The 10,073-nt window shown below is 33.9% G+C and overlaps 1 protein-coding gene across 1 annotated transcript; it reads left to right on the top strand.

The window, feature by feature from the left end:
- The first annotated feature begins 449 nt into the window (after nt 1-449).
- tgoln2 (trans-golgi network protein 2) lies at nt 450-8,964 on the top strand. Its single transcript, XM_051654256.1, has 4 exons — nt 450-614; nt 3,178-4,076; nt 5,778-5,861; nt 6,285-8,964. Exons 1-4 carry the CDS (start codon nt 566-568, stop codon nt 6,285-6,287), a joined length of 1,035 nt encoding a protein of 344 aa, XP_051510216.1. The 5' UTR covers nt 450-565; the 3' UTR covers nt 6,288-8,964.
- Nucleotides 8,965-10,073: the final 1,109 nt, after the last annotated feature.

The following is a 10,073-nucleotide window of genomic DNA, read 5'->3' as shown; positions in this document are numbered from 1 at the left end:
CACGCTTCGCGTCAGCTGCTGGCAGGAAGCGCTTTTTAAAAGTTTAATAACGTTGTAATTATCGACTTGTTTCTTACATAAACCTATCGATTTGCTTCAGAAGACATTCATTGATCGACTTGAGTCGTGTGGATTAATTTTATGCTGCCTAAATGTGACTTTTGAACCGTCAAAGTGTTTGCACTCATGTACATTATAAGGACCTGACAGAGCTCTATCTTTCATTTGTGTTCTGCTGAAGAAAGACAGTCATACACATCTTGGATGGCATCAGGGTAAGTGAATAATGAGAGAATTTTCATTTTTGGTGAACTATTCCTTTAATTACTATTCCTTTAAACTCCACCCAGTTCTGAGATTCATGGCTTTAAGCCCCGCCCACTTTACGCTCCATATTAATCCAGGCCGCATTTTATCTCCTACCATTCTGCTCTTTGTGTAAACACGGAACTCGCTACGCCATACCGGAATCGTTGCGTTGGCGTGCTGTCAGAATCTCCCGTATCTACATCGGAGCATTGGTCTTTGTCAGTCGTATCTTACCACTATACCACTGTCTAAATCCATGATGCGGTTCACAGCGCTTTGTATTGTTTTGATCTGCGTGACTCAGGGTAAGTTAAGTCTCTCTGTAGTTATACAGTCAACTGGTGCATGTTTTTTTGGAGCTTGTGTACCTGCGCGTGTACATAATTAAGTAAAGCTCGTGACGTAGTTACTTGTAATTCCTTGCACTCATCTTCACTATCATCAGAAAGTACAAAATAAAATAAATCTGTACTATTATTTCAAATGTTAGCCAGTCAGCCAGAGCACAAGCTTTCTTTCCAGTACCTGCGCAATCAAAGATAATGAAAAGTGGATCAACCAGATTCCAGCCGGTTTCTGAAAATCAGTGTCTTCCTGGTTAAGATCGCCATTGTTTACAGGTTGCAGTAAATGTTCTTTATTATTTTTATTTTATTATTGCCTTATTGTAAAATCTAGCTTGGTTGACGCATAACATCTAATCTATCTAAAGAAAAAGAAAAACGATTTGTTATACGGCTCATTATCAATATATGGTGACAAACATGTCCCTTCAGTCATGAAAAATATTTAACCCTTAAATGCATGTTAATAATCCCAAACACTCTTACATTTTTGGGTCTTTAGGGACTCTGCACTTCTGTCTATCACAAATGGATGTACAAAATGCCCAGATTGTGTAAAATGTAAAAACAAATTTCAAGACAATTAGAAAACAACAATATAAAATATATTTTGATGTTTAATTTTTCACAAATTAAAGAGATAATGCAACAAATCAGGACAAATCTAGAACAGGATTAATTATTTTCACTGAAATTTCATGAGATGCAACTGGCTGTCAAACACATATTGAGCTACACATTATATACACACGTGTAATGTATGTGTAACTTATGTGTATTTCCTCAGGCATTTTTTAAGTCTAAATAGATGCACAACTTACATAAATTCATTAGTGCATCCAAATGACAATAGTCAAATCATACTGTTCATGTGTTAAACTTGCTATAGTTTAATTCCACATTGTTTCTTCGTCAAATGTCAAATGTAAATCAAGTCAATCACTGAAACATCAGTTCCACCTAAGAAATAACATGTATGTTATGTACATGTTCACGCATGTGAAATACTGATAATTCACCATTGTTGATAGTTCATTGTTGCACAGAAGGTCAACGTGAGTAGTATTTATTTGTATGAATATAGTACTCATTTCTCTTGTAATACACAAATAAATAGATATCCTGTGATAGTAAAATCATATAGACCTTATACACTTTTGATACTTAAACCATTATAAAATTTTTATTTTTATTTTTTTTGTTTACACTATTTATAAGAGATAGATTGAGGAATACTAAAGAGGTGTGGGCACAACTCCAAAAAATGTATGAGGTACAAGAGGTGGAATGAGGTTCCAGGTCTCTAAAGACCCAAGGTATCCATTTAAGAGTTAAAATAGTAATGTATATATATTTTAAATGCATCATTGTATAACATAACCTTTTATTAAATAATGTGAAATGGTTTGACACTATATTGTTTTACACATTTTTTACACATATAAAATGTATTTAAATTTGAGAAGCCTGAAAAACTCTTGCCTCCTTAATCTGATACACCACTTCTATGACATTTACAGTTATTTATGTGCTTAATTTTTACTATTTTTTTTCTCTGGTCAAGCACTAGTGCAAGGCCTTACAAGTGTGCAAAAAAGCAAAACAAAAAATAATTAATAATTTAAATCATTTAAAAATAATGTGTGTCCCTTGATTTCATAACCTTATAAAAGCTGTTATTCTGCCATGTTAGAATCACATGACCAGCCGAATACTCACTTAATCTCAGTAACCGTCCTGTTATTTGACACTTTCACTCACTGATTAAAGTAATCATGGCTGACTGTGAATACTACATTTCTACAGTGGCATCTGAAACTGAAAACTATTGTTTTGAAACGATGCTGCATCCAAGCCACTAGGTGTCAGTGTAAGTCCAAGACAACACAAAGACAAAAGTTACTGAGTGCACCTTTAAATATGTAATTGGTTTAAGGTACATGTGAAAAATTTTAGTCGAAAAAAAGGATTTAATGGTATGATTTACTGATTTTAGTCTAATCAGTGGTGTATGTTTTGTGATGTTATTGAAACCATCATAGAAAGTTCATCTTTTTGTAACTGGTGTTATCGTCACCAGTTAAAGGTCGTTATTAAATAATAAAAAAGAACAACAGTCAAGTTGACCTTTTAGGAATAAAAATAATATAAAGATGTAAAAAAATTATTACCCTCAGCTTTTATGGACGCAAAACTGAACTGAACTGAATTGAGAATTTCAATATTTTGTAAGTCAGAATTTTTTGAGAATTGAGTGGTGAATTTTAAATGGTCCTGTGGTGTGAAACATTTTTTAGTACAAAAATTCCCTGTAGTCTCTCAATATGAGATAATGACAGCTGTGTGCATAAAATTATACAAGAAAAATGCTTTTAAAATAGTTTTAGATAGAGGATAGCATGTAAAACTGCAGGACGTGCCATCTCCCCAAAAGTATTTTGTCAACTACCCATATTCTCATGAGTGGCCTATAAGCTACCACCATTTGTGTTTTGTTCCAAGCTTTTATTGTGGTATTTTCCAGCTGGTACCAGACCACTGGCAGATGAACGTGAAAGTCAACAGACTGACACTAATCCACAGATTACAGTAGCTAGTATGATCGAAGAAGGCCAAGATGCAGAAGACAAACCGAAGAAGAGTGAGACTGAAAATGAATCAGAAACTAGTAATTCTACTGACATTCATGAAAGTAAAGAAACAAAAGAAATGCCTTCAGAGAACATAACTAATCCAATGAACACAAACAATGAAAAACCAGATGAACAAATGCAACCTTCTGACCATCCTGAACAGGATGATGAGAAAAACAAACCTGGAACTCTTGAAGATGGTAAAGATGATGAGGAAAACAAACCTGGAACTCTTGAAGATGGTAAAGATGATGAGGAAAACAAACCTGGAACTCTTGAAGATGGTAAAGATGATGAGGAAAACAAACCTGGAACTCTTGAAGATGGTAGAGATGATGAGGAAAACAAACCTGGAACTCTTGAAGATGGTAAAGATGATGAGGAAAACAAACCTCTAACTCTTGAAGATGGTAAAGATGATGAGGAAAACAAACCTGGAACTCTTGAAGATGGTCCAAAGGAATCAAATGATGGAGCAACAGATGAACAGAATCCGAATGCGCTGAAGGACCCTACAGACATTGATACAAAGGGTGATCAAATGAGCACCATTCAGAAATCCGAAGAGGATGAAGATATTGAGGAGGATGGTGATGATGATGAAACTAATGATTTTGATGAGGGCACGCCCGACCGCAAACCAGCAATCGAAACAAATGACCAAAAAACAAAAACGAAAGACAATTTTCAGCTAGAGGAAACCCCAGAGAACAGCCACTTCTTTGCCTATCTCGTCTCTGCTGTTATACTGGTGGCCGTGCTCTACGTTGCCAGTCACAACAAGCGCAAGGTTGGTTGGTTTGTCTGTTTGTGTGCTTTTTCATCATCATAGACAAATAAAAGGATGCAGGCTGTCAGAAATCATGTCAGGAAATAGCTAACAGCAGAACATTTGGGGAACTGTCTCCATTGCATAAAAAAAAAAAAACACCCATTAATGTTTGTCCATTTAGATTTAAAGATGCATGTTGAAATGATACCTAAAGGAATGTTTTGGTTTCAATACAAGTTAAGCACAATTAACAGCATTTGTGGCATAATGTTGATTTCCACAAAAAAATTATTTCAACTCCTCCCTCTTTTATTTAAAAAAAAGAAGCAAAAATAGCAATTACAGTGAGACACTAACAATGGTAGGGCCAGTCAGTCCATAAACATTATATATTTTAACATAATTTTAGTGTGATAAAATTGCTCACCTTAATTTACAACTTCGTTGCCATGACAGCAAAACCTTGTAACTTAACACAGATTAAGTTAATCACACTAAAATCATGTTAACAGGCATAATGTTTACATTTTTAGCGATACTTTTGATATGGTGTGCATTTTAACATTGATGGACTGGCCCCATTGACTTCCATTGTAAGGGCCTTACTGTCATTTTAATAAATGAGGGGTGAGTCAAAACTTTATTTGATATATATATATATATAATATAAATTATATATATATATATATATATATATATATATATATATATATATTAATTTTTTTTTGTAATCAACACTGTGCCACAAATGCTGAAGATTGAGCTTAATTTGTAATAGTTCACCCCAAAATTAAAATCTTGTCATTATAAAAAAAAAATTAATTAATTTTTATCATTACTCACCACTTGTTGTTCTACAACAGTTTCACTTTCTTCTGTGGATGACAAAACAAGAGATTTTGATGAATTTTCATATAGTGACCGTAAAATTTCATTGTGACCATCTGTCAAATTTGAGAAGAAAAACACCATAAAATCATGATTTTTTGCACTCAAAAAAATAGCTTTTGGGCTAAACTTAATTTAATTGTGGACAGTCGTTCCAATTGTTTGAAATGAGTTTTCTTAACTTAAAAATACTATTTAATCTCAACACAAACACTTTTTGTTGAAAGGACCTAGCTGAATTGGGTAAACCTAACAAAATTAGACGTGTCAATGTAACTCAAATAAATCTCTTTTATTTATTTATGAACTAACTAGTGAAGGTGAATGTTAGCATGCTAAGTACATGTTAGCATGTTGGCAAATGGAAATCCCCGGTTCAGTTTCATCAATACTACATTAACACCAGTATTCTTGTAGTCCCAACTCAAATGAATTAAGTAAACTTCCATTTTACAAATTTAAATGGATAGAATGCAATGAAATCATGTTGATAAAATGTTCTAGAATTGTGTTGCTTTAGTTCATTTAAATTAAGTAAATTGAACAAGCAGCAAAAATTATTTTTTTGAGTGTGGCAAATTCCAAGTTTTTATGGTGTTTAATGCATTGTCCTTTAGAAAGCTTTGGTCACTATGAACTGTCATTATATGAAAAAACTGGATGAAGACTTTTCAGCATTTCTCATTTTGTATTCTGCTGAAAAAAAATAACAGCGCACAGTTTTAAAACGATATGAGGGTGAGTAAACAATGACAGAATTTTCATTTTTGATGATCTATTCCTTCAATGAAAGTTCGGTGACTTTTCACTCTTTTGTACCTTCTCGTACAGATCATTGCATTTGTCGTTGAGGGCCGGAGATCAAGAGGCTCGCGCAGACCCAAAACATCAGATTACCAAAAACTCGAGCAGCATGTAAGTAGCAATATTCATCATCACAGGACATGTGTACATTTTACTCATGCAGAGTGGCAAGATGTGGAATGAAATGGAATGTACACTTGATTTGTTTACTGACACAGTTATTAAGATAACAGGGTGAACTCGGCTGTTTTAAAGTCGACACTAAACACCATTTGCAAACAATTTTACGTCTGTAATCCATAACCAACTCCCTATTAATGCCTGTGGTATTGAAATTAAATTCTGACAGGTGTACATGTTTGGGTGTCCATGTACTTGTGTTGCCATTTAAGACAATGTGTTGTGTTGGAACTGCCACTTACTTGACTATTCATTACATGTTCAATGTGTTGTCTATATTAACTTTTTCAGATGTTATTTTAGTTACACCATTGAAATTAAATTGTTTTGTGTCTTTTGTATTCTCTTTTACAGTGAGGAGGTCAAGTGTAAAACCTGTAAAACCTGATTTAGGCGGTGGATGAATCCGAATATTTTGACTGTGACCTTTAAACTTGAATTATTCACATTGTAATGCTCATCAACACTGTACGGCAATTGTCACTTAAATCACCTAAATAATTAAAAAAAAGACAAATCCTTAAAAAGATAGTTCACACAAAAATATAAATTCTCTCATCAGTTACTCACCCTCATGCCATCCCAGATGTGTATGACTTTTTAATCTTCTTTTGATTTTTTGTAGAATATTTCTGTAGGTCCATGCAATGCAAGTCAATGGTGACCAGAACTTTGAAGCTCAAAAACCACAAATGTAGCATAAAAGTAGTCCAAGCCAACATGATAGGTGTGGGTAAGAAACAGTTAAATATTTAAGTCATTTTTTACTATAAATCTCCACTTTCAAACAGCCCTCCTAAGCGCTATTCTCTTCTAAGAGTAGTAGTTATTTTGTTTTTGGTGATTTACATTATTTATGCATATCACCACCTAATGGGCAGGGAGGAGAATTTTAGTTAAAAAAAAAAAAAAAAAGGACTTAAATATTGATCTGTTTCTCACTCACACCTATCATATCACTTCTGAAGACATAGATCCAACCATTGGAGTCCTGTGGATTACTTTTATGCTGCCTTTATTCATTTTTGGGTGAACTATCCCTTTAATTGTACATTGCATTTTATGCAGTCAGGTATGTTAAAAACAAAGTTTCTAAAATCTTCAAGTGACACAAATACATAAATTAAGATTATTATACTGGTACATGGTTTTGGTGTTTTTCCGTTTATTGCTGAGCCTCTTTTTTCACTCTTATTTATGACTACACTAATTGTCTAACAGAGAAGGAAACAATATGTATATTTTTGAAAGTACTTGCAGACATGAAAGATGTTAGGAAATAAATGAGTTTTTGAAGGTCATGATAGTCATTAGGAAGTTGTGAAATAAGTGTTGCTAGTTTAAGCCCTACCTGGAAAATGAGGTCATAAAGATGTTAATGATTGAAGTTATTAACACATATTTATAGGGCATGTGAATTGCACTTTCTACCTGTGTTAGGAAACGAGTGGTAGGCTTTGTTTCTAGATTATGGATGTTTTACACACTGTTAATGCAAGTTTACAGATGTTTTGTGATGTCACAGGTTGTTTTTTTTTCTCATGAAAACAATTTGTGGTTTATGAATGTTTTGAATTGCTATATTATCTTTGTTTTAGCCCATATGCAGATTTTTGGTTGCAGTCAGTATACAATGTAAGCTGTTTATTTACACTATATTTGACTTTGTCAGTCATCGGTTCAGTTTTTGCACCTTTCGTTCAGTCAAGGCATTAAGCTCGGAATCAAGTGAATTTTTTCCATGACAGTAATGTTTAAACAAACTGTCCAGGTGTGTTGTCTGTTTCGGAGTAAAGTTCACTTTTAAAGGAATATTCCGGGTTCAATACAAGTTAAGGTCATTCAACAGCATTTGTGGCATAATATTAATATTGTTTTGACTCGTCCCTCCTTTTCTTTAAAAAAAAAAAAAAAAAATCTGTGTTCAGTGAGGCACTTACAATGGAAGTAAACATTAAAATACTCACTGTTTCAAACGTGAACAATATGCATGTTAATATGATTTTAGTGTGATAAAATTGCTTACCAACTTTTTCTGTGTAAAGTTATATCCAATTTTACAACTTTGTTGCCATGATTATGTACTGTCAACAAACCCTAAAAATGACAATTTAAACAACTTGACAGCTCAAATAATACATTAATTTTAACAGAAAGATTAGTGTAAGTGCTTTTATAAAATTATAAGCTTCACATTTCTGTCTTTAAACCCTCCAATAATTGGCCCCATTCACTTCCATTGTAAGTGCCTCACTGAAACCTAGATTTTTGCTTTTTTTTTTAGAGACGGAGGGATGAATCTAAACTATTTTTTCTGTTAATCAATATTATGCCACAGATGCTGACGATTGAGCTTAAATTGTATTGAATATTATTTTAAGCTAGTGAAGATACAACACTATTTTAGTGATGTCAACTGTATTTGTCTCTTACATTACTGTTGAACATTATTTTACAATAGCAAAATTTGTTTTAAAAAGGACACCTGAGGGTCTATGTGTGACTAATATTTAATTTATGCAATATTTAAAAGTATAGTCGGAAACTGTTGAGCTCCATCCTCTCCCAAGTCACAATAAAAAAAGCTTATTTTGTTAAAGTATGACGGCGGTAGCAGTGAAGATTGATTTTGATGTAGATTAAAATTACCACACTTAATTATGAAATGAGCAACAAACAAGTTTTCTGTGCCAAATCAAGACTGTGCCCTGAAATGAGAGCTTCATACTCTTTTATTTTGTCTTTAATTTGTTTTATGCCATGTGATAAACTGTCATGAATCAGCACTCTTTACTGGCGATGTTTGATATGATACTGTAATACTTGTCCCGCTTTATTCTCTGTCAAGCCTGTGGGAGTTAGTTCAAGATATAACCACTTTTCTTGAAATGCTGGACCTATTTTGAATTATGTGGTTAAAATGGTTTGATGGGGATTTTATCAACTGTGGTCTATGTTTTACCACTATTGCAACTTTTTCCAAAGGTAATGTTCTTTCTACACTGAAGAGAGTTGAATAAAGGGTTGAATTTTATCCTCTGACTGGTCTCTTTTATTAGCATCATTATTCTTCATCTGATAAAAAATGGCCTGTAATTTAAATACTGTGAACTGAATCTTGTGAGCTTCAATGTAAGCAAAGAAATCTGAGCTTTGTGCAAAAAGGTTATTATGGTCAATGTCACAAATTTGCTTACATTTGATAATTCACCTAGAAATCATGCATAACCTTAAATATTCCTTCATTTTACATCATAATTTTTCTTTGATTTACATTTTTCAAAATCTTCAATGTGATCTCTGACTTTTTAGGTCCCACCGCATGTTTATATCCCAATACATGTCACTGCTTTAAATGCTGGTGTATGTTTTTGTTGTTGTTGTTGTTGTTGCTTTTCTGTGATGTTAGGGTTGTGTGGCTAGTCTGTATATTATAAATGTTGTATTTCTTCCATTCCGTCAGCAGACTAAATACTCCGTGTGTTAGAATATCCACTATACAGTCGTAAGAATGTATAATGATTAATAATAAGACCATGTTGATGGGTTATTTATTGGCTATATTAGCTACTTAAAATGTTACTAACATGATCAATGTAAGGTTTCTTGCATCTAAACATCTGTAATTAACTTTTTTCCCCACTATAATTTTCAAACTCTAAAACAGGCTGTTTCTGTTATTTCACCTTTAGTGCCTTTATATGTAAATAACCTCTGTTATGGGAGTTCATATTTTAATGTGCTCATAGTTGTTACATCATAACATGACAGTTTCTTTTTTTCTTTTTTTTTATCCCCTTTTCTCCCAATTTGGAATGCCCAATTCCCACTACTTAGTAGGTCCTCGTGGTGGCACAGTTACTCACCTCAATCCGGGTGGCGGAGGACAAGTCTCAGTTGCCACCACTTCTGAGACCGTCAATCTGCGCATCTTATCACGTGGCTCATTGTGCATGACACCGTGGAGACTCACTGCATGTGGAAACTCATGCTACTCTCCGCGATCCACACACAACTTACCACGCGCCCTATCGAGAGCGAGAACCACTAATCGTGACCACGAAGAGGTTACCCCATGTGACTCTACCCTCCCTAGCAACTGGGGCAATTTGGTTGCTTAGGAGACCTGGCTGGAGTCACTCA

Source organism: Myxocyprinus asiaticus, chromosome 24 (genome assembly GCF_019703515.2).
Source record: "Myxocyprinus asiaticus isolate MX2 ecotype Aquarium Trade chromosome 24, UBuf_Myxa_2, whole genome shotgun sequence".
Classification (NCBI taxonomy): domain Eukaryota; kingdom Metazoa; phylum Chordata; class Actinopteri; order Cypriniformes; family Catostomidae; genus Myxocyprinus; species Myxocyprinus asiaticus.
The sequence above is the reverse complement of the archived record's forward strand: the minus strand, read 5'-3'. Positions and strand labels throughout refer to the sequence as shown.